Source organism: Cannabis sativa, chromosome 8 (assembly GCF_029168945.1).
Source record: "Cannabis sativa cultivar Pink pepper isolate KNU-18-1 chromosome 8, ASM2916894v1, whole genome shotgun sequence".
Lineage (NCBI taxonomy): Eukaryota > Viridiplantae > Streptophyta > Magnoliopsida > Rosales > Cannabaceae > Cannabis > Cannabis sativa.
Window position 1 is genome coordinate 50546126 of NC_083608.1, and position 26199 is coordinate 50572324.

Consider the following 26199-nt stretch of genomic DNA (forward strand, 5'->3'; position numbering starts at 1 on the left):
AAAAAGATCTAAAATTATTTATTATCCACGTGGAGGAAATAGACAATAATGTCTCAGAAAAGTCAAACGGCGCCGTTTTCAATGGCATTTTTGTGCTTGGCTGTTGGGTAATGTAAGCTACGACGTCGTTTTGGGTTTGTAAGTTTATGTTTGTTTGTAAATGGCGGAGTGAATCGCGGTAAAATCACACGTGTAAATTTGTCAATTGGTCAGAAATATAATAATTATGCAATTAAGTGGGGTAATAATAATTAATATTATGAAATGGGTCAATGGGTTTAATATTAGAATAATTGACTTTATTTTTATTTATTTTTTTGTTAAATTTGTTATATTTTATTTTAATATCAATTGTTACGTATGCAATGAGTTTTATTGGTATAAAGTCACAATTTAATGGAATAAGATGGTAAGTTTAACTTATATAAGTTACATATATACATGTGGCCAACTATGTATAATTGTAGTATAAAAATCATTATCAAAAAATTAGTGTAATTACTTGAATTATAAGCACATAAGAAATTGACACTTAAAGAAAATAGAACATGTATATTTATTATATTATAATAAATAATAAATATGATGTAACTACTAACAACTATTCTGTCACAATAATATTAGACATTTAAAATTGGAGAGGTCAGTATTGAACAAGGTGGGACTTGGTTCATTTAATTTAAATAAATAAATATATATAATATTTATTTATTTATTTATCTCCTCTTTATATTAAAAGAAAAAATATTTATTATAAAATTCCCCCTAATTTTATTTAAGAAACTTTATTTGAAATGAGTGGTTTTGAAGTTAGATAAAATTAATTGAATTAAATAATAACTAATGTGGGGATGAAATTAAATTTTTAAAATTAATAAAATTAGGTTTGATAGATATTCAATGTAGAAAGGTGACATGCATCTCAAAAAGGAATGCATATATATTTTTTAACTAATATATATTATAAAAAATAATAATTAAGCCAACTTTTGGTTGGTTAAATTTAGCTTTAATGAAATCTAAGAATGGATTGGAAAATGGAATATATATATAAATTAAGAATAATATAAGAGATGAAATGAAGTGAGTTGTATATATAATTAGTCAATTAATAAGCTTTTTAAGAAAGTGATTATGATTTATTATTTGCATATTATAACAAAAAGATGAACTTGTAATAATTATTAGTACATTAATCTAATGATCAATCAACTTTGTTTACTTACTTTTTAATAATACTTAAAGGTTAGATTGGGATGTCCCCTTAATACTAAAGCAACTAGACAACATTGTTTTTCTCAAAAAATAAAATAAAATAAATAAATAATTCTTCTTTTACTTCTTCTTTTTCAACTACCACTATCTATCCATCTATTTATATTTATATCTTCTATAAATAAATAAATAGAAAAATTAATTGGTACCACAACATCTATATATATACTACATATATTTATATTTATATTTTATTTTTATTTTGGAAGTTTTATAGACAATATTATTACTTATGTTTGAATAAAGTTACACAATTATGATCACGAGATGAATAGTGAGCTTATATTAAACTTTTGATCCTTTTTTTTAAATAAAAAATATTTTTTTTTTTTTTGATTAAATTCATTCATGATTCATGAATCACACTTGAATAGTAAGAACTTAAATTTATTAGAACATGGATCCACATTGTGAATATAATATGTATTCAAGCAATTTAATTGATACTTAAATTAATGAATTTTTTTCCATTGAAAAGTTTATAGTATCTATGATACAATCCAATATAAAAAAAAAAAAAAATTGTCTATGATAATATATAAGTTTATCAATTGACAATATATTTAATATTTTATTTTAAAATACAAATTAAATGTGCCTCCCCAAAAGTAACAAAAAAACGTGAAAGCCTTCCATATTAGACGAAGATTAACCGTGAAGTGTAAAGATAAATAAAAACACTACAAGTATTAACCATGTGAAGAAAAAAAATTGTCATGCCAAAATTGATAAAAGTCAAAGTTACCATCATCGTGTTTATTAGAGGCGGTGGTACACGATTATTTAGACTTGTTGAGAATTATGGGATTTCATCTCAAAACTAATTAGTGATGAGTGGAATAGCTCAAGTTCTTATATATAGCTCAATACGACTCTACCAATAATTTTTTGCTCACTAATCTTAAACTGTATCAGAATGGACATGGTCATTATCTGTATAGCTGTGAATCAGATAGGATTAGCATACGCCCAAAAGATATGGCTCTAACACTAAATTAAGAATCATAGGATTGCAGCATTCTAATAGAGCCACTATCATAGCTGGTGAGCTTGCTAAATTTGCTATTTAATTTATTTTGAAAGTATAATGGTTTAGTGATTAGATTTTCCTTGATGTATGGTTCTTGACTCTGATATAGGCGAATTGCCTTTAAATGAATTATTCATTTTTTTCATTAAAAAACAAAAAAAAAAAAAAAATTCATAAAATTAGTATATATTGGAAATTCTTTGATATTATTATCTATTTTATTTTAAAATATAATTCTAAACCTAATGATTTTAACTTATAAAAGTCAACTATACATGATATATACACACCTATACTCTATTTATTTTTTCTAGAAGAACAATATACAAATTAAAAAACACTATTTTGCAATAACATGACAAGATCATAAGAGATTAATCAATTGAATAATAATTAAATAAGTTGACCTTCTAACATTCCAAAACTAATTAATTAAATCATTATAACATTTAATCATATCATGTGTATATACATGGTTATACTTATACCCACGACCTTAGAAGTTACAAGGTTATTAATACACTCAACAACATGAATTCATCAAACAATTAATCATATATTAGTATGCCTTTTTTCAAATCTAATTAATAATTTTGATTTTGTCATCAAATAGTCTTTAAAATGTCAAAATGTTTGAATTTTAACTTTGACTTTTAAATAAATATGTAGTTGTTAGTTGGATTACTACATGTAATTAAGTGTGGCTTGAAAAAAAATTGATCAAGAGCAAATAAATATAGAGAATATTAATTAAGGACAAAGATGAGTATTAGAAATTTTATTACAATAAAAATAGAAAAGAATGCCTATCTACTGGAGATACAAATAAGTAATACAAATACAAAATATAGCTCATTTTATTAAAAGTCTACTCCAATAGTGTGATAAATTATAATATAAAAATCTCACATTTAAATCAAAAGTAATCCAAATTTTGCATCACAATATAGCATTATGCAAAATTTGCATCACAATAAATGTTATGCTTCTATATATTTATCATTATGTCATTTTTAATATTTAATTATTAAATTTTAGCTAACATACTCATTTGCATTAAATGACTGGCATTATTCTTATTTTATTATTAAATTTTACATTTAACTTTGTATTATTATTATTATATATTTTTTAATAAATTATTAAGTAAGCATTAAATAACATATTAAATTTTGCATCAAAATTTACAATTATGTATTGGAGTACAATAGTAAAAATTAATGTAAAAATATCACAAAATTACTTTTTGTACAAAATACAGCTCAACTACTTTTACATCTCTAATACAATGAGCAGCAAAAAGATTAAATAAATGTTACAACAATATATACTATACATAAAAGGTAGAAGAAGAATATGTATATATAGAAACACTCACGTACTCACAACCAGTGTTAGCAACATTACAACCAAACAAAAGATAAGAGGTACGAGCTAACTTATATGCCACTTTATTAATTGATCCCTTAACAAAAACAATCTCTCTACATTGGAGTATAATTTTAACAAACTTATAGTCAAGAATAAATAGAGAATTACTCAAAGTATGAACAACTTTCAGCCTGTGTTATTATTATAATAAATTTATATAAATATGTATATGATTATAAAAGCAATAATTATGGACATAATTAGATATTAATGGTGGGAATTAATATAGAAGAGGGAGTTGACTGAGCGAGTCTCACTCATATTTGTTTTGCCAAACAACTCATGAGTGACATTCTTTTATATTATATTAATAATAATTAATTAAGAGAAATCCAATATTAATTGAGTTTATAATATCTGCAAATAAAAATAGAAGCCCAATTATACCATATATTATTTTGATGTGTATCCAAACAAAACCAGACAATATAGGGTCCTCCATTGTTGGAGGTTGAAGATCACATACATGCTGGCTTGATTGGATTATATATATGTCATTTCATGTAAAATTATTATTAATTTCAATCAAAAACAACAACAACAAAATAAATATATAAATATATAAATATTTATAGAATGAAAATGAAAAAAACATCACATGGTGGAGTTGGACAAAAAGTGCATATAACATTCATATAAGTTTTCCGTACACATATATATATTTATATTTATATGAAAAGAAAAACAAAAAAAAAAGAGAAAAGAAAAGAAAAAGAAAAAAAAACCATATGCCAACATTTTGTTCTTCTTTTAGGGCTTTAACTTGGTTGTTTTTTTTTTTTCTTCATGAAATTTAAGCTCTCTCTTCTTTTATGTGACATTGTTACAAACAAGTTGCCTATAGATGGGTCCTAATATGCTTAAATCATATCGATCATTATTATTATTAATTTCCTTCTATATATATATATATATATATATATATATTGCTAAAGTCGTTTTCTCAATTTCAAATCAAACCCCATAATTATAACTTTACACATTATTTTTTCTTTCTTATATATATGTACATATTTTTTTAGAGTACGTATAGTACTACTACGTACACTTGTCCTATAGCTAGAAAATCATGCATGCATGCATGACAAGCTACTAGCTATATATATATCTAAATAATATTTGGAAAATATATATACAAAGCCATATAATTAATCTCATTATTAAGTTAAAATTAAATATTTGAATATTGAATAGTTATTCTAATCACGCAAGACATCAATAGTATTTTTATTGAATAGTTGAGGAATTTCTTGTCCTTTATTGATGAATTTGGTGTTGCTGTAATACTTTTGTGCATGATAATAAGTTGATTTCTGATGATATAGTTAGTACGTAGGCTCATACTTTTGAGCTGAATTTCGCGAAGTTTAATTTATTTGTGATGTTGTTATTTGCCTCGAAAGGAGGCGGTTTGGTATGGAGAGGTTGTGGCGGTTTTAATTAATAGGGATGTGCTTTGTTTTGTTGCCACTCTAGTCGCTGGTATGCTTGAACCACATGTGGCTAAGGCTTCAGCTATGCTACAAGGTCCTCTTCTACGTAGGCATTTGGGTTGTTCTCGCGTTAGTGTGTTTATTGACTTAGGTGAATTAAATTTTTAATAAGATGTCCAATGAGTATAATATTATTCTTAATGATATTTTTTTATATTTGGAAGTCTTTCTCTAATGTTATTATTTCATATTGTAAGTGAAATAATATAATGCTCCTAGCATATTTTTTAGCTAATTAAATTGGATTCTCGTGTCTAGTGGTTGGGTCTCCCTAATTTATTTTAGTTTATTATGCTTGTAATATTGTTGGATCTCTTTGGTTCATTGCCTTTTAATGAAATTATCTTTTTCTAAAAAAAATAGTAAATATTTGAGCAAGAGACTTTCTTAAATATTAAAGTGAGTTTGATTGTTTGACTACTGAATATATAAATAGATTTAAGAATGTTTTATGTCGTAAAACTTCTAATTTTTGAGATAAATGTGTGTATCTTTAAATGATTTGCCTCTCCTTGTGTAATGCTTCTTTTGCAATGACATCTACAAATTATTAGTTCAATAAATATATTTATATTGATAAATATATAAGAAATTAACACTACTACAAAATTCATTATTCACATCGTTCAACACGATTGCTCATCGCGTTGATCGACGTGAGTAGTACCAGTTTAAATAATTTTGTTGTTTTTAAAACAACATAAATAAATAATGGTTTGTGTCAATTCTCTCTCCCTTGCTAATTACAAAAGGTAGAATTTAAAAAATATATATATAGAATTTGCGTCAATTTTAAAGCCTCGCAAATCCATTATATAGTGAGAAATGTAAATAGGTCAAAACCGATTCTACAAACCCTAAAACAAAACCCTACACTTAATATATCTTATTCTCTTTCTCTTTCTTCTATTACAAGGGTATTTCTCTTTCTTCTTCTTCTTCATTCTATCTTTCTCTTTTTCCTTCTCTCTTTCTCGGTTCTCTTTCCCACCGCAGCCCCTTACAACCACCCAACTGCAATGGACACCCAACCCTGATGACCCACCCCTGTGCGCTCTGGCCGTTAGCCTCCTAAGCCCCGTGAGCTTCGACCATGAGCTCTCTCTTCCCTCACTTTGCCATTGTTGAACTCACGCTGCACCAAAAGTATAGTTCTATCTCTCTCTCTCTCTCTCTCTCTCTCTCTCTCTCTCTCTCTCTCTCTCTCTCTCTCTCTCTCTCTCTCTCTCTCTCTCTCTCTCTCTCTCTCTCTCTCTCTCTATATATATATATATATCTATCACTCTCTCGGGATCTTTTTCTATTTCTTTTGCACGTTTCATAGAAAAAATTAAAAAAGACTATTGTTTCTTAGTCTCCAATAATAATCTATTTCTATCTCCATTTATCTACAAATTGAACCAATATACATATATGTCAATATGTATATGTACTCATTTTTAGATTTACACTAAAATATATATGTATTCATTACTAAAATAGATAAACTAGTATATATATATTTAAATTTATGTGTATGTGTTTATGTGAATAAAATAATTTTTCTTGTGTCTTCCATTATAAAACAAATAAAATGCACCAACTCAATATATATAATTAAGTACGCATTAGATTGGATTGGATTGGTTACTTTTTGAGATCAAATAACATTGAATCTGCACAAGTGCATATTTTAATTTTTTCAATCTAATCTAATCCGCACAAGTATAAATTTTCACATTTTACGAATTAAATTGGATTGAATTATGCGAATTTAATTGAATCGAATACTTCGTGAAAAGCATATAAGTCATAATAGGTACCAAACATAGTACTACATAAAATATGTACTATACTTCATATATTATTAGTCTTTTTCTTTCATTTTTTTTGACAAAACTCCAAAGAATTAGGGAATATGAATGAAGTGATAGGTCCATGTGGGTATTGGGTCATCACTTAAAAAAAGAAAAAAGCAAGATATAAATAAAGAGAGTTCTCTCTATATATATTGATCATCATCTAATATAAGATCAATCAAATGTCAAATAAAATATCTAAAAATCCTAAAATATCTCAACAAGATGTTTCTCTTTATAATTTCTTTAGAGCTCTAGAGAAATCGAATTCATGGGCCCCTATATATAGCTTGCTAAGAAAATGTATATATAAGGCTAGGGTAGGAGGAGGGGGTCCAATTCCAATACAAAAAACCATGACTTTTGTTTTTTGTTTTTTATGGTTTTGCTTAATATGCATGCACTTGTTAATTAAGATTGATCATAACAAGTACGTAGTACTATGTGCGTTAAGAAGTAGTTAATTAGATTGATGTATATAATGGGTAAATAACATTATAGGTACGATAAGTATTTTCAGCTTAAATAGTTAAGTTTAACTCTCGATTGTAGATAAATATCTAAGTTAAATTTTTAACAGTAATAATACCTAAGTTATATTTCTTATTGGTGTATTTAAATTGATTTTTATATGGCGTAGTGTCTTTGAGTCACAAACGCTGCTCAAAGATGGCACTCGTAGGAGAATAGGACCTGGTTCATCCACTAAGGTGCTTAACATTCCTTGGCTTTTGTCTGAGGATAATCCGTGTGTGGTAGGACTGTACATTGGTCGGTTTGGGCAGTTTATCCTATATATTTTCTAACCCAATCTAAAGTTCAGGTTGCTAAAATTTAATTGCAACCCGCCCAATGTAAAAAAAAAAATATAAACCGACCAACGGTTTGGTCGGGTTAACCCGCCCAAACCGGCCAAACTTTTTTTTTTTAAGTTTTAAAATCAAAATCAATAAAAATTAAAAAGATAAATTAAAAAAATCATTCCACCAAAATACAACGCCATATATATGACTTTAAAACTAATAATTAAATATATAACTTTATATTATTATATATTTAATCATTTATGTTATATATAATAAAAACTAAAAAGTTAAAAAAAAATTAAAGGTGCAAAATCGGGTTGGTCGGTTTAATTAGGCGAGTTGGACCTATTTTCAACCCGCCCAATTAATAGATTGGGCGGTTTGTAATTTTTCGGGTTATTTCGGTTTATAATTTTTATCGGTTTTTTCGGTACGGTTTAGGCGGGTTATTCAGTTTGGGCGGTTTACAAATTTTTTTGTACAACCCTAGTGTGTGGTCTCCAATCATCCGACACTGACTAATTGTAAAGTGTCTCAACTCATGAAGCCATGTAGTAAAAAATGGGACTTGGAGCTTATTGAGGACTTGTTTGATTCCCGTGATGTTCAGCTAATCAAACAGGTGCCTTTGAGTGTTAATCTTGCGAGTGATAGTTGGTTTTGGAATAAGGATCCAACTAGTTTTTTCACTGTCAAAAGTTCCTATAATCATCTACAGTCAGTCAATGGTAGTTGGAACTCCTCTATGGAGGATGATATTTGGAGGATGTTGTGGAAGATTAAAGCCCCTCCTAAGGTTTTACATTTTGTTTGGAAAGCTCTTTCGGGTTGTTTGCCTACGCGTACTCAACTTTCTAGTAAACATGTTCCAGTGGAGTTGCATTGTGTGTTGTGCAGCCATGCGGAAGAGTCAATTTTCCATGTTTTGGTTCAATGCCCCTTTGCTCATTCATGTTGGCTCCGATCTGCGTTAGGTGTTGGCATTTCCAAAACAACCAATCTTTTTGACTGGTTTCTGGAAGTGTTGGCAGTGGGCAATATAGGGTTGGTGGAAGAAGTCGTCATGGTTGGTTGGGCGATTTGGAAGGCTCGGAATGATATGCTTTGGAATGGTAGAAGCTATAGTGATGCTGATGTTATTTGACTGGCTCGTACCACTCTTAGACAATGGACGAGTGCTTAGTCTAAGCGGCCGGGCTCGATGTCTTTGGCTTCCAATCGCACTAACACAAGAGATTACTGGTCCAAACCGGCTGCTAGTCAGTTAAAAATTAATGTGGATGGGGCAGTTTTTGAAGCCACAAATGAGATAGGCACGAGTTTTGTGGCACGCGACTGGGATGGCCGAGTGATGGAGGCGTTTTCAACTATTTCTTCTGTCAGCTGCCGACCCGAAATTGCAAAAGTTCTCAGTGTCAAAGAAGCACTTAGTTGGATAAAAAGGAATAACAGGTCAAATGTCATTTTAGAGACAAACTGCCTTTTAGTTGTTCAAGCTATTCTTAGTTCGGTATCTATGCCTTCTATTTTTTGTTTATTTGTTGTCAAGTTATTTTATCTTCTTTAAGTAATGTTTTTATTGGTCATGTTAAACGGTCTGCTAACAAAGTCGCGCACTGTATGGCACGTGGTGCTTATTGGTCAGGTCGTCTTTTTTTTCTGAGAGTGATATTCCCCTTGCTCTTCAGTCCTTAGTATTAGCGGATATTTCTATTTAATAAAGATTATTTTCATTTAAAAAAATTAATTTTTAAATAAAAAATAAAAATTTAATGACTTGGACTAATTAGGAAATCGCCTTGTGGTTATTGTCTTACACTTAACGGTCAGATAATTACGAAAGTTCCAAAAATATAAAATGGATATTATTACTGTCAAAAACTTAAACTTAAATATTTATCTGTAATTAGAAATTAAACTTAAGTATTCATATTATAAATTACTTATATATATATTATTATCAAAATAAAACAACACACATTATATAATAATTAAGATGTATTTCTAAATCGCACTTTAAGGTTGGATAAAAATTAATATCATATTATATATATATATATATATCATTTTCATATAAAAAAAATATATATATAACAATTTTTAATGAGTATTTCTAATATGATAGTTATACTAAATAAATTTAAATATAAATATTAATTTAAAAATACTAAATAATTAGATTTAAATCTAATGGTGAGAAATAATAAATGGGAATTTTTAATTTTTGTACTTAATTTAAACAAATATGAGAAAATATCTCTTTTTACACTATATTAAAAATATATATACGAAATATTTATGTCAAAATCAATTTTTTTGTTTTTTGAAAAACTTGTTTTCTTTTTTTTTTTCTGCCAATATTGAAACAATCTCACCCCATATAATGTAAAAATGAGATATTATTCTAATTAAAAAGAAAAGTTAAACATAAAAATTCAAATTTTTCTAATACCATCCATTCATAAGTAATATCTATTAAAAGTGTATGCATATATAATAATCAATCGAACATATAGGAGTAATTTGCGGTATAAATACTTAAATTTAACTCTCAGTTACAAATAAATACCTAAGTTTAATTTTTGGCGGCAATAATTTTTAAGAAAAAAAAAAAACTTAACTTAGAAATTTTTGAGGGTAGAGTACTGCTACCTCACACTATATATTCTTAGAATGAATCTAAAAAATATACATATAAAAAATATAAAAATAAAAATAACCAACAACTAATTATTATTTATAAAGAATATTATTGCAAAGCTAATAATTAGTTGATCATTGTTAAAAATATCTATACAGCTATAATGGACAAGTTTTGACCACACTCCAAAATACGATCGGCCAATCAAATTTAAAGAAAATTTGAGTTAAAAAAAACATATATACAATATGAAAGGGACATGAAGTATGAGAAGTAAAAATATTTAATCAATTAACTTAAACTTCTTTAATTAAAAGAGCAATAAATGTTATATCTTTCTTTATATTTCACGCATACACTTAATAAAAAAAATATTATATATTGTTATAATTTATAGCATGAGCATGATATAAATATATTATACAATTTGTTTTCAATAAATAAATAAATATATTATACACACGTACGTATACTTTTTGTTTGTTAGATCTAGCTAGCTACTTATATCAGCATTGCTACGAGGCATTGTTATTGTGATAAAGTGTCGTTTTATAATTAATTAGCGATTTTTTATAATATTTATTAATGTAAAATAAGTGGGACCTGATATTGAGTTGTACCAATAACAATATTACACTTCACAATGGTAGTAAAAATCACTTATTAATTTTTTTAAAATATTTAAAGTTTTATATATTTGAGGAAAATAAATATAAAGTTTAAGAATATTAAAATTCAACAAAATTTTAATATTAAAATAACAATAAAAAATAATAAAGTTACAAATAATATATTAATATTTATATATATATTTAAATTAATTTAAAATTAGTATAAGTTGAATTAACCTAAAATAAATAATATTAATATTAATATATATTTAAATTAATCTAAAATAAATAGTATTAATATTAAGGGGTTTTTTCATTTTTACACTTCAAAACATTTTTTTTTTTTTTGCATTTTTACGAAATTCTACATAGAAATCCCTATTGCAACTAGCATTGCAATCTAAATTGCAACAAAAAATCATATAGAAACCCCTATTACAACTAGCGCTGCAACCACTTTAGAAACCCAAACCGTAAATTTAAAAAATAAAATAAAAAAATAATATATGGGATAATTCCCCTAATATTAATATATATTTATAAAACTAATTTTAAAACACTGTTAAATTTAACAAAATATTATTATATTCTTAAACCAACAAAAATATTAGATGACCATATTTTATATATAAAAAAGATTTTGTCAAATTAATGTAATATTATATTTATTGCCATTTTAACTCTATATTTATGACTCCTAACTTGTAAATACTAAAAGAGGAAATTATTGAAAGGCCCTACCTCATAATTAATTTTTAATTTTTTTAATTAGGTACAACAACAAATTTGATCTTTAGCATTTAATTTGTTAGCACATTTTATTTTATTTCATCTTAGAAAATGAGATTTCTAATATCATTATTATAAAATTTAGAATGTTTATTTTATGACACTTCTAAAATAGTCATAATTATATTTTATTATTTGACTAATCAAAATAATTTTTTTCATGGCTACAAAAAAATAATCAATATAGTCCAAAACAAAATTTATTTCCAAGCAATATTTATAGCTATAGTCCAAAATCCCTAAATATAATGCTTTTTTTTTTCCAATCAAATTTAACACATAAACTTTGGTTTAATTAGCATTATATGTTTTGAGTATAAAGGAAATAATTAATTTGCCAAAATTGATATTCTATATATAAATTTTCCAAACCAAACTTGGCATTTAGAGATGTCTTGGGGGCTAAAAAAAGTCTTGATGGATTTTTTTTTTTTTTCCATTTTTTATTAAAAGAAAAACAATAAGTAATTACTTAATTATTAGATTTCATGTGTTTGTTTAATTAGAAAATTACTTAATGATTATGTAATTAGAAGTAATTGAGGTATTTTTTTTACCAACCACAAGAATTTAGTGTAATTACTAAATATTATCAATTTTAAATATTAGTTGTTTGATATTTTTGAAAATAAAAAGGATATTGGTATATTTTCTCACAATATTCAATGAGTGACCATTTATAACTTAACTAATACTAGATCAAGTTATTTACTCGAGTAACTTGGAGGAAGACCAATGGTAAATATCCAAATTAAGTTACCCAATTAGTGAATAAACCCAATAGGAGATTAATTGATAATAATATATAAAAGCACCATCCTATTTGAAATGTGGTATTTAAAAAAAAAAAATTAAAAGTATGATATTTTTAAATTGTTTCTATTTTCCTTTTAGAAAAAAAGAATATATATATTGGAGGGAATAAAGTTTGCTTGGTTTAAGTATAGTTTGCAATACTTGGATGAGCTGGCCAGAGAGAACATGCATATTTTTTTATGTTTCTATTTTAGTATCTTATTCCTTAATTTATTCAAACTCAATACATAAAAAGGATTAAGCTTACAATTGTGATCCTTTTCATATTCACCATTAACTTTTTCTTTTTTTTTTTTAAAAAAAAAAAATATTTAAAAGAGAAACAATGGGCTTCGATTAAGGTGGAATCAGACTGTGTTAGTAGACTCGGTTTGGGCATATGTGAGTTAGGCTTGTATTTAAGTTCCACCTAGTCGGTCCAGGAGCCTAAAATAAGTTTATTTCCTTTTAAAATTGTATATTACTGAATTTAAAAAGTATCATTTTTTTTTAAATAAGGGTCAAAAAAGTATTTTTTTTTCCCATAGTCTACTAAATTTTAGAACTGACCTTGTGTCTTAGTTTAGTCCAAGATGTGCATTGTTCAAGCACTATATGGTTTCTCCATATGGTAATATTGTTCAGGACTGGAAAAGTTAATTTCTCAGATTAATAATGAGTCTTTACATTTTGTTAAAAGATTCACGAATAAAGTAGTTTATACTTTTGTATAGACTTTTATTTATTAGATGAAATTACATTGTATATCCACTTTATTTGATTTGTTTTAATTTTTACCTCTATTTTTATATTCTTTAAGATATACCCACTTATAAATATGTCCTCATTAGATCCCAGTAAATTATATGCTAGACTTAATAGAGAGTGAGAATATATTAGGAAACCCTCTCAAAAAAATGAGTATATTTTAATATAATATAATATAAGGCTATTTTTGATTAATAGATAACAAAAATATATTTTTCAACTTATTCCAATTTTTTTATGCTGATTGTGTTTATAGTGGGAGGACTATTTTTCATTAAAATATATTTATATATTGAGATTAAAATATATACATGTAAATTTACATTATCACTCTTAATATTAATCTAGGTAACTTTTATAAATTGACAAGAAGAATGTATATAGGAAATCAAACATGCATCATTAATTCTTTTATTTTACATGATTATAATTGCTATTATTGCTAGCTAGACAAAATAATTAAAGTGAAAATTACATGATTTCAATGTTTTAATTTTAATAAGTTTGAAAAAAAAAAAAACTTATTTCATGGCTCTTTCTTTAGAATTTTTAATAAGTTTATTTTCCCATATTTTGTACAAAGATTGGTTTGTGTCATAATTTTAAGTTTATTTTCACATAAATTCTTAATTTTTTTTTACAAAATTACCACATAAAAATTTAGAAAAAGTATTTTGCCCATATTTTTTATTGATGAGTGTTAAACCCATAGTAGTTGATTTAGGCTTTAGGAAAATAATTTAGTTTTAGAATAAATGATATTTAAAAAAAATTAAAAAATATGTAAACTTATTAAAAGATATATTTTTATTTGGCCTTAAGTACAAGCTTACCCCGCCTTAGCCTATATAAGAGTAAATACTATTTTAAACGTTGTGTTTTACAAAAATTACAGAATGAACCTTGTGTTTTGTAAAATAATTTATACTTTGTATTTTTCAACATAGTACTAAATAGTATTCTGAATTGATTTTTGTCAAAATAAAACTTAATAAACCCGATATAGAGACGTTATAACAAAACTAGTTACGTTTTTTTACATCATGCTAGAAATTATCTTCAGGTTAGTTATATTAAAAATGAAATTCTTAAAAATTGAGCTCAAAATCCTATTTGTACTATTTTAGAAAATACATAGTTATTTTTATCTTAACAAAATAGAGACTTCAATTAATAATTTTAAGAAAATACAAGATTAAAAATAGTATTAACCCTATACATAATTACTCAATTAAAACTAAAATTCAAAGACGTTGAACGTTACAATTACTTTTGTGGAAGGATTTAACCTCATAAAAATCAATCCAAACAGATGGACAAAATACAATTAGGGTTCGATGAGAAGATTTCCAAACACCAACTTTAAACCTAATCTTACCATAAATCTCAAGGTCAACCTTAATCTTACCATACTTCTTCTGCTGGACCTTCAAATCATTGGAAGCCCATCTCGGAAGCCCAATGGGCCTATTATTAGTAGTAGTATTAAGGTAGAACCGAGTCTTCTCATCTTTGGGCTGAAACAATGGGCCCATTACTCCAACCCCTAAGGCCTGGTCTTGGTAAATGACTTTGAAATGGATTGAGTCGTAGTAGATTGCGATTCGGGAGTTTGGGTTTTGAGATTGAACGGTGAAGTTAAACGACGCATTTAGATTGTCGTTTGAGATTTGGAAGTATTGGAATGAAGTGTCTTCAACAGTGAAAACGAGTCGTTTTGGGTTGAGTACAGGCCATATAATGAGAACGGTCACACCTGATAACACTATCAAGACTAGAATGAATGTAGCTAACCATGAGATGAAGATTTGACTTTGTGTCGTTTTCTCACCAGTTGTTGTCGTTTTTGGATTCTCCATAGAAATGAAATCAATGTATCAATTTGAATTTAGTAGAGTTCGTAATACTTGGTAGGAGATCATTAATAAAGCTATATATATAGCTATTGTAATTAGAGAATATTTGTTTTGAGTTTGTTACACTTTATTAATTAATTTACATAAATTAATTATATAGTAATATTTACGTGCATGAAACTCAAGAAATATTTGATGGGGCCTAGCAATGTTATTTTAATCACAAGATGTATATGTACTATCTATATAGTGTTCTTTTCTTCAATTTGAAAATTGGAACATTTAAAAGTTCATGAAAAGAAAAAGGTCTATAAATGAAATATATGTCAATAGCTTTTTTCTTTTTTGGCAATGACAATTAATAATTCATTAGTTCTTTTGTTTTCCCGGGAATATATTTATATACTTTCTTTTTCATGCTAGTTTATAGTTAGTCTGATTTTGAGAATATATGGACTTAATATATTTTGGGATCCTAAATTTTAGAAATATATATATATAAAAAAAATGTATTATATTTGAACCCACTTATGTAACATATAACCTAATCAACTAAACTGTTAATATTTATTGTTTACAATACATTTTATTTTAATTAAATAAAAGCTTAATAAAGCCTTTCAATTTTATTTTGGGGTGGTATGGATAGGTATGGGCACGGTCGATTAATTACTCCAAAGCATAAATTTATTTTGTGGTTCGCTGTAGACTAGATCGGTTTTTCTAAGACTCAATTGATTAAGTTCAATATCTGTGATGATGATACTTGGTTGATGAAATATAATTAAGCTGAATTCTAAAATAAAAAATGCTATGAAAATATGTAATATTCATTTACTATTAATTTAACTCAAAGAATTATATAAGAAATTTATGAATATGTAAATCCCATCTTTTAAATTTATACAAAGATTACAAATAATTTCAACTAAAGAAAACACCAAATACAATATCTCTCTATTGACACAATCACCACCATACAACTCGATACAAAATTAACAAATTAACACTTCAAACACAAATCAATCATTTTACAAAAACCAATTATTACACACATCACTCGATCGTAATACTATCAAAGATTTGAGTCGTAACTCAACCCTAATTAGTCAAATTACTACTTGAAATCATTGATAGAAAAAATAATAAAATGAATGCGATAAACACTAATTATACTCAAACATAGTTTTGAGAATAAATTTTGTGTTTATCGTCATATCATTATACTTTAATAGAAAACGAGTTTTTCGATAATTCGAATTTTTCGTACTTCTATTAGAAATGTCTAAAAAATCAAAGATCAACGCTACAATTAGTTCTATCGAAAGTCTTGGACTTAGAAAAGTCAATCAAAATAGAGGGACAAAATACAATTAAGGTTCGATGAGAAGATTTCCAAACACCTACTTTAAACCTAATCCTTGCCTTAAGCGAGAGATTGAGCTCGATCTTTCCAGACTTCTTCTCGAGCCTCAAGTCTTTAGAGACCGAGCTAAGTAGAGTTGTGTACGAGGCTGTGAGTTTGACTTGGAGGCGAGTCACATTGCGATGAGGTTGGAAGAAAGGGCTCACCACATTGAAGGCTAGGGTTTGGTCATCGTAATCAAGCCTAGACTCAATAGAGTCATAGTAGACAGAGACTTTGGAGTTAGGGTTATATGACCGAACAGCAAAGTTAAACGATGCATTTAGATGATTGTCGTTGGAGATTTTGAAGTTGTTGACTGAACCATCTTCGACGCTGAAAATGAATCGTTTTGGCTTGACGACAAGCCATATTACGAGCACAGCCAATCCAACTAGGATTATTAGCCCTAAAATGAATGTAGCCACCCAACGAAGGATGTGGTTTCTTGGTGGTGGCTTGGTCACCACAGTCGTTTGTTGAGTTGGTGGATTTGCCATATTGAAATTATATGTTATCAAACAATTTTTTTTAAGAGTATAGTTTTGAGTACTAGAGTTGAGAACAATGAGATATATTGAAGATCTCTATTTATATAATGGAGAGAATATTATGATTATAGAGAGTGTAACACTTTTATATATTAATCACTTTTGGGTTTCTTGCATGAAACTCAAGAAATCTATAAGGGGGTGTAAGAATATATATATATTTATATATATGTTCTTTTCTTCATTATGAAAATTGGAACATTCAAAAGTTGGTAAAAGAAAAAGGTTTATATAATGATAAAACTAATATATGTATATAGTTGGAACAGAGTGAGCATGTACAATTTATTTATTTATTATTATTATTTTCTTAATTAATATGTTAATTAGAAAGAGCAAATATGCCTCATCATCTCCTCCATTTTTTTTTGGGTAATTCAGTTTAATATATATAGACCTCACATGTATATTTATATAAATATATATTTTTAATTAATTGAAAGAAAGATTAATATTTGGAGGGAGGGAGTTTAATTTATGGGGTCATACGCTCCCTCAACTTTTGATAATTTAAATTTTATATGTATAAAGTTTTAAATATTTTATTTTTCGCCCCATAAAATCAATAATCCCCAGTATTTTAAAATGTTAGTATTTAGCTGTTAAAAAACATATGAACTGAATAATGACAACGTGTCAATAATTAATACATATTTTTTTATAATAAATTAATATATAATTATTTGGAGGTATATAATTTCTAACTTAGTTCACTATTTTTGTACTTAGAACCCTATATTTTTTCTTTTTGCATCTAAATCCCCAATATTTTAAAATGTTAGTATTTAGTCCGCTGCATTTATTAAATTTTTATGTTAGAAAACTTTGATCTTGTAGCAAAAACTACCTAATTAACCGAAGTAGCTGTTACATTTGGTTTATATATACTTATTTGATTGTAAATATTAATTAAATAATCATAGTATTTTTTAGACAAAATTAATTAATATATACAAAAATACATACACATAAATGATTGTTCTTTGTTACAAAGGCAGGGCCGAGTTTGGGTTCAGACGGATTAGGCCCACATTAGAGCCCACCTAATTAAGAAGAAAAAAATATTTTTTTAAAATATGTATATTTTAGTAATTTTTAAAAATATTACATATTTTTTAAATAAAAAGCTTAATAATTTTCTTTTCTTAAGACCCACTCATTCTTCTATCTTGTACAAAAGGTAGGACTACCTAGCTTAGGGTATATATTTTTTAAATTAATTTTTAGAAATACCATATTTTTTTCAAATTAAAGTCTCATTTTTGTATGCCCACTAATCTTGGCAATTGACAAAATGCTCAATCACAAGGATCATTTCCATTACTCAATGTTAATATTGGGAATGGGAAGGAGCATTGGACAAAACCACTTCTTACAAAGTTCAAGATCAATGTCGACGGGGCCATCTTCGAAAGTGAAAATCGGTTTGGGTTTGGGTTCATAGTTAGGGACTCGGCTGGGAAGCTTGTTCAAGCAGTTTCGGGGAGTAAAATTGGCGTGGTTGCTCCTGAGATTGTTGAGGTGGTGGGAATGAAAGAAGTCTTGAGTTGGATAAAGACGAAGAAAATAACTGATGTGGAAATTGAAACTGATTCTTTAGTTACTGTTCAGGCTATCAATGGTTCAGTTCAAATGCCATCTCAGTTTGGGTTACTTATTCAAGACTGTCGTTCTTTATTATCTGAGTTACAAGATGTTTTTATTTCTTTTGTTAAACGATCTGCAAATAGGGCTGTTCATTGCATTGCAAGGCAATCCTGTTTTATGTCAGATTGTATGTTTGATGAATTTTCTGCTCCATCACATTTGCTTTCTATTGTAAGGGATGATATCATTTTAAGTTGAATAAAACTTTACCCTTACTTTCAAAAAAAAAAAAAAAAAAAAAACACATGATTGCTCAATCATACTAAATAAGCATGTTCTCTTACAATTACATACACATAATTCTCCATTTTTCTTTTTATTTATAGATATTATTAAAAGGACATAAATTAAAGTAAAATAAAAAACAAAAGACTAGCTAGCTATAATTATATTTTATTAGAATAATATATATATAACCTAGCTAAGAAAACACCCACTACAAATATCAGTGAAAATGTCGGCCTTATTAAAATATATAAACATATTTATATAGTGACACATGACACACATTATCAATAATAAGTATATACTTAATCCTTTTTTTCTTCATTTATTTTCAACACTAGCTAGCTTTGTCAATGTCAACCATGACCAACAAAAATTATCTTGAATTTATTATTATTGGTCATGACATAATAAAACAAAAAAAAAAAAAAAACTAACAATGACAGGTATATTAATTAGTGATATTCTCTATGAATTATTATATATTAAATTATATATGACTTAATACTTTGCATCATTAGCGATGCGACACTTAGGAGAGTTCTAGACACGTTATGCACTAGTGATACCTTTTAGCATTTTCTTATTATAAATCGACTCTTCTATCAAATTTTATCATACGTGACAAATAAAATGATGATATATAGTTGTTTAGCTAGTTGTCACATTAGCACCATGTGTGTATAATTTGACATTAGTTTTTTTTTTTTTTTGCATTTTTTAAAAATCATTAAACTAAAAATGAACTAATAATTAAAAAAATTACATAAAATTAAATTAAAATATTTTAAATTAATTACATATATAGTTAGTATTGATATGACAACTTACTAAACAATTATGTTATTATTTTAATTACTATGTATGACAAAACTAATAGTTTAAAAATTATTTTTAAAAGGCTAAAAATTGAGGAGATATAATAATAAGGTGAGAACAAAAATTGTAAATAGCAAACTATAAATATATAATTAAAGCCTTATAATTAATTAATAGTGGATAGTTATAATATATTATTTATTTATATATGAATGAATTGAAGTTGGTCGCCGCATATGCCATGGAAGATGCTGTTCCATTGGAGAAGGAACCCATCTTCACCACACTCTCTTCAGATCTCTATATAAACACCACTAAAACCTTCTCTACTCTCCTCATATATATATATATATATATATATATATATATTTATACATATATATTGTTTGATCACTTAATTCTATATACTCATCCACTAAATCATATTATATAATCAATATTTCTTCTCTTCTCTAGTGATGGACTCAGATTTTTTACTTAATATCAGAGCTTTTGGATGGAACACTATCACCATGCAGTGCCCTAATCCTCCAGGTTTTATGGATTATGGTTACTTATGATGATAACTATTTTCTCTCTTTATTCAGGGCAATTTTTCAATCCTTTGGCAATGAGTTTTACATATATAATTTGATTATGTACGTAATTTTTAGAGTTTTAAATACCTAAAAAGTATGTATGTATTTTCTTTATGTAACATGCATATATTATATATATGTATGTATACAAAGTATCAAAATAATATATTAGATGTTTTGAATCTTATGTTAACAAATAATTAATAATAATGAGTTATTTATTCTATATATTATGGATTCTCTAATTTTTTATTGTTACTTATTACTTTTTACATATAATAATATTTAAGGATGTTATGATATTATATATACTTGTTTATGAGTAATGATTATGTGTACATATAAATTACACACAAGTATTTTTTTTTTTTTTTGATTTAAGCATTTATATATTACATCAGCATAACTTGAGACTCGAATCCACGACCTCCAATACACACGCATCCCCTATGGCCACTTGAGCTACCCTCAAATGGTTTTACACACAAGTACTTAATATGTAGTAAATTATTTACTTGTTAGTGAGACTTAATTTAAATAAAAATAATTAATTGAAATTACACTACAATAACAATTTGATTATGTGTACATATCATTACTCATCCGTCTACATACATATAACCAAAGAAAATAATTAATATTTACCTAATAATTATAATAGGGTTTTTTCAAACTTTAATTATTCTCATGGATATACTACTTTAATTTCCACCAATATGCATTTAATTATACCTAGCACCATTCCAAGCATCTTACAACTAGTTATAAAAATATTTAAGAACATTTTGATGTAAAATTTGGAAGTTTGGCATAAAAATTAAATTTATGTTATATTTAACTCACTATTTACTGTTGTGCTCTAATGTGAAGATGTAAAAAAAAAAAATAAAAAATTACTAAAAAATATCATTGGTGTCTAACACCGTGCTCGATGTCATACCACTATTAGTATAATTAAGTACCAAGACTCATATAACTTAAGAAAATAACTTTTAGGAAATATTGTCAACCAATCGTGGGACACCACTTATAAAAGGTGTTGGACATCGTTGGTTCCCAATAGCAACGCTCAAAAAAAATATAATTATTATTAATCATCATTTATAATATTATATTGAAAATATACAAATATCATTATTTTTTTTTGCTTAAATAACAGTAATAGTAAATAAAGAATATAAAGTTATGTAAAATTTATTAAATCATAATAATTAGTGGCATTATGATAAATAAAAAATATAAAATTTATTTGGGCCAAATGACACATATGTTAGAACACCATTTGAATAGTGTTTTTTTTTTTTTTTAATGTATTAAGATATAGCAATGTACTTTTTTTTTTGACACTCCATTCAATCGAGATGCTCTAATAGTAATTAATTATTAAATTATTAAATCTTATAATAGATCTATTATTTGATTCAATATGACACTTTGGATACTACTACTAACATATTTTAACACTTCTCTAAACGTTTGTATCAACCACTATGCCACCAAGGCACCACCCTAAATAGGAATATTACAAAAATATATTTTGAAATAGTGACATAATAAAACCAAAAATATAAAAGCTAGCAACAATGGAATATGAGCACACATATACAATATCATCAGGGTCACCTTTGAGATTAAATGGGCCATAAGCAAAAAAATATTTTTTTTGTCTTTACTATAAAAATAAATAGTATTTTTAAAAATTATTAAAAAAATATATGTATCTTTTAAAAAAATATTTTTTTATTTAGGCCATTAAAATGTGTGGGCTTTAAGTGCGGGCCTAACCCACTTATGCACAAAGCCGATCCTGAAGATCATATCACTTATATATAGTATTAAGTCTAAACTAAATTATCAAAAAATATATAAAAATTAATATAATAGTGTCGACATATCAAATACATATATATTGATAAAGAATTAATAATCAAATACACTATAAATTTAGGTGACAACATATAAATTAATTAATAGGTTAAAGCTTTTTACATAATTATGTATTATTAAAAAAAAACATATAATTAAATATGAATATTACTAATAATACATTATAATTAAATGGAATAGTTAATTATTGATGGAGTTGGTCGCCGCATAATCATATGCTATAGAAAGATGCTATAGGAACTCAACTCAAGTAACCCATAATTCCATTCTCTAATATCTATTTATAAACACCATCAAATCACATAATTCACTAATTAATTACATACTGAGTTAAAATAGTTACTCATCCACAAATCGCTATCTTTAAAACCCATCGATGGAAGCTTCTTGTCGTGCCCTAATCTATCGAGATATGGTTTTTATTAATAATGGCTAGCTGATGCTGATTTTGGTTTCTCTTTTTAACAGGGCAATTTTTCAATCCTTAAGCAATGAGTTTTTCAATAATTAAGCTGGAAATAATTTGATATTAATTTGGTACTTATTATTTGCTATATAATTATAGTAGTAGTGTTTTTCATTGTATAACATGCATCCAATAATATAAATATAAAAGTAAATTTTTATATTGCATTTTATATAATTTTTATACATAAATGTATTAATTATTTATTAAGATGTTCTTACCATATTTGTGATTTATGGTCACATAACAAATTGTTTTAATAAAAATGTAATGCAGATGAAACAACACATTTTTAATAATTTGTATAGTTCAATGGTGTATATAGAGCAAAATTCTACAAAAATTGTAATTCAGAGAAGAAAAACTATTATTCTTAAAATAATATTTTTACTATTTTTTCTACCAGATTTCAGTCAAATTTGCATTTAGGCTATAGATTTGAATACTACTCCCAACTAGTGGTAGTGTCAACCACATATTTTAGGGGATTTTTTTTTTTTGCTAAAAGAGTATTAATGAAAATATAATTTTTATAAGATAAATAAAAATAAAAAATATAAATTTTATTAGGGAAAATTTCACATAATAAAGAAAAAAATAAAATATTTTGGCGAGGAAACTCAATTATGTTTTAATTTTATAAACTTACTCTTAATATTATTTTTTTGTGGCAATACCTCTTTAACTTTATTTTTGTTCGCAAATTTAATGTGTCAATTAAATTATACTCTTAAATGCCAAATAAATTATCCATGTGTACACCTATATATTCATGACATGTTTTTATTAGCTTTGAGTTTTTTTTTTTGTAGACTTCACTTCAATGTTTACTGTTATTTTATAAAAAGACAGTATTTTTATAAAAAATAATTGTGTGGCTGTAGAATTGTAAACTTTTACTAAAAAAAAATATAATATTTTTATAAAAATCCCAAACAAGAATGAAAAATGAAATTTTGGGAAGTAGGCCCACTAATACTCAAACTCACACTTACTCAAGTCAAATCTATACTTTACATATAACACAATTCTTAATTTCTTTGATCTATTTTTAGTCAAAGTCAACTCTATCTTTAACTCAAAACTATTGTGAAGTGTGAGCCTAACCATAAGATATTTCTTTAAAATAGAGCAAAAGTACTTATTTTTCTCAAAAAGAAAAAGAAACTGTAATATTATTTTAAACTAGGTAACGTAACCGCGCGTTGCGCGGTCCTACAAAAAAAAATATATAATTTTATTAATTTATAATTAATTTTATATAAGTTTAAAGTAAAAAACTTATACCATAAATAGCAAGACAAAATATAAACTATAATATTCTATTATTTGACAATTCTTTTTAAATAAAGCTTTATTTTCATTTTTAAAAATAATTAAAGATTAATTTAAATTTTAAAGTTTTGACAAAATATTAAAAAATTCAAGAATCTTTCTTGCATTCATCCAAAAATATACAATAAAGTAAGCAATACTAAATTAATTATATTTTGCAGCATAAACTTCTAATTATTTAGATTGATGCTGATAGTCTAATAGATACCCTTTAATGAAAATTTGCGACTTAAGAAGCTATCAGTTTTTGAAATTATATTAGTATTGTTTCTAATTGATATGTTAATTCATTCTAAAAATTAATCCCATGTGATGATGTTTTAGTGTTCAAACCACGCTTTAGACTTTGATGATAGAATCCCACCTAATATCCAACAATAGGTCCCTCTGATTTCATCAGGTAATTATTGTAAAAGGCTCTCGTCATCGATGATGAAAACCAACCCCAGAACAGGGTTCACCAGCCTAAAAATCTTAAGAATCCCGAAACACAAAGACCTCCCACCAGCTTCTCAATGACAGACCTTGCTTTGCGTAACATATATATGATATTAATAAATTGAACCAACAATTAGGATAAGTACGAAATGGTCTCTCTACCATGTGTTCTACCTGTAGCTTCGGGGGGTATACACGTTTGGCATATGCCTGCTTTGACTGAGATCTTTGTAGATGATTCCGTACTACAATTTGGTGTTTAATAAAAATTAAGATGACAAAATATTATTTTACAATAAAAATTAATAGAAAAGTTATATACATGTCTGAAAATGAGATTGTAAAAATTACAGAAAGATACATATCATATTTTTTCAAAGTATTTATTAAATTGGTATCTGTAAACCCAATAATTTTAATACACTAAGGCACATTAATATTATATTAGTTTATTAATAATTAATTAATACATATGAATGTTACATACATGTTGAAATTTAACATCATGAATTTCATTTTACGCAACTCATTAGTTATATAATTTTTTTTTAATTTTTAAATTAAATTTGTAATTCACTAAATAATAAACTTCTTAATGTATTTATATTTTAAATTAATCAATTAAAAAATAGTTACATACGTTACACAGTTAAAAATAAATCAATTTTAAAAATTAATTTTGTGTAACTTATACATCTCTTATACAATATTCATTTTTATAATTCACTTACTAAACAACTCAATATATTTGCTTTAAATTAATAATTATATTTAATAAAATACAACAAAAGTCGGCATAACATATTTACTTCAAAGTGGGAAAAATAATATTTTTTTTAAAAAAAATGAAGCTTGAAGAAATAATAAAATACACATGTTCTTATAAATTATAATTAAGTGAGAAAAATAAATAAAAAGTTAAGTAATTAATCAAAAAAAAAAAAAAGAGGAGAAAGTTTAGGATAAAAAGTTTGTATAATAATATTGCAACACATTACTACAATATGTATTTTACAGGAGAAATTTCTGGCAACTATCATACACAACACAAACTTAACAAATTAATATGCACAAATTTTAAAAATAAATAAAAATGAAGAAATTCTTTTGAACACTTGTAAACAAAATTAAGGAAAATATTAAGACTCACCTAAAAAGTAATTCTAGTAAGAATGATGATCATACTCAAATTAATGATTAGTTGTGTTTGTTGAAGTGAAAGATCTTTCCTAATGAAATTTAGCTTCTACCAAAAAAAAATCTATTAGAAATATATATGTTTATATATATATATAAAAAAAAGATTCAAGTCATAATAATGATTTCATATGTCACAAAGTAAAATTTAGCCTCTGTATTTAATTTGTTTCTTTTTAAATGAGGATATCTATATATATAGATGAAATATGGGTGTAGATATCATGTAATAATGAAAAACGTATGGTATAATATAGTTATTTTGTTATTATGTTTTTTAATAAAATGAATGAATGTATATAAATGATAGAAGTGATG

At 25.9% G+C, this 26199-nt stretch overlaps 4 protein-coding genes across 4 annotated transcripts; 2 read left to right on the forward strand and 2 right to left on the reverse strand.

Moving 5' to 3' along the window:
* Positions 1-8414: 8414 nt before the first annotated feature.
* Positions 8415-9017, forward strand: LOC115700431 (uncharacterized). The gene has a single exon (XM_030627973.2). The coding sequence runs from the start codon at positions 8415-8417 to the stop codon at positions 9015-9017; it is 603 nt and encodes a 200-aa protein (XP_030483833.2).
* A 5704-nt stretch (positions 9018-14721) lies between these two features.
* LOC115700432 (NDR1/HIN1-like protein 1) lies at positions 14722-15336 on the reverse strand. Its single transcript, XM_030627974.2, has one exon. The coding sequence runs from the start codon at positions 15334-15336 to the stop codon at positions 14722-14724; it is 615 nt and encodes a 204-aa protein (XP_030483834.2).
* An 855-nt stretch (positions 15337-16191) lies between these two features.
* On the reverse strand, positions 16192-17415 carry LOC115698887 (uncharacterized protein At1g08160). Its single transcript, XM_030626090.2, has one exon. The coding sequence runs from the start codon at positions 17236-17238 to the stop codon at positions 16627-16629; it is 612 nt and encodes a 203-aa protein (XP_030481950.2). The 5' UTR covers positions 17239-17415; the 3' UTR covers positions 16192-16626.
* Positions 17416-18261: 846 nt separating this feature from the next.
* LOC133030669 (uncharacterized) lies at positions 18262-19134 on the forward strand. Its single transcript, XM_061103485.1, has 2 exons — positions 18262-18267; positions 18640-19134. Exons 1-2 carry the CDS (start codon positions 18262-18264, stop codon positions 19132-19134), a joined length of 501 nt encoding a protein of 166 aa, XP_060959468.1.
* Positions 19135-26199: the final 7065 nt, after the last annotated feature.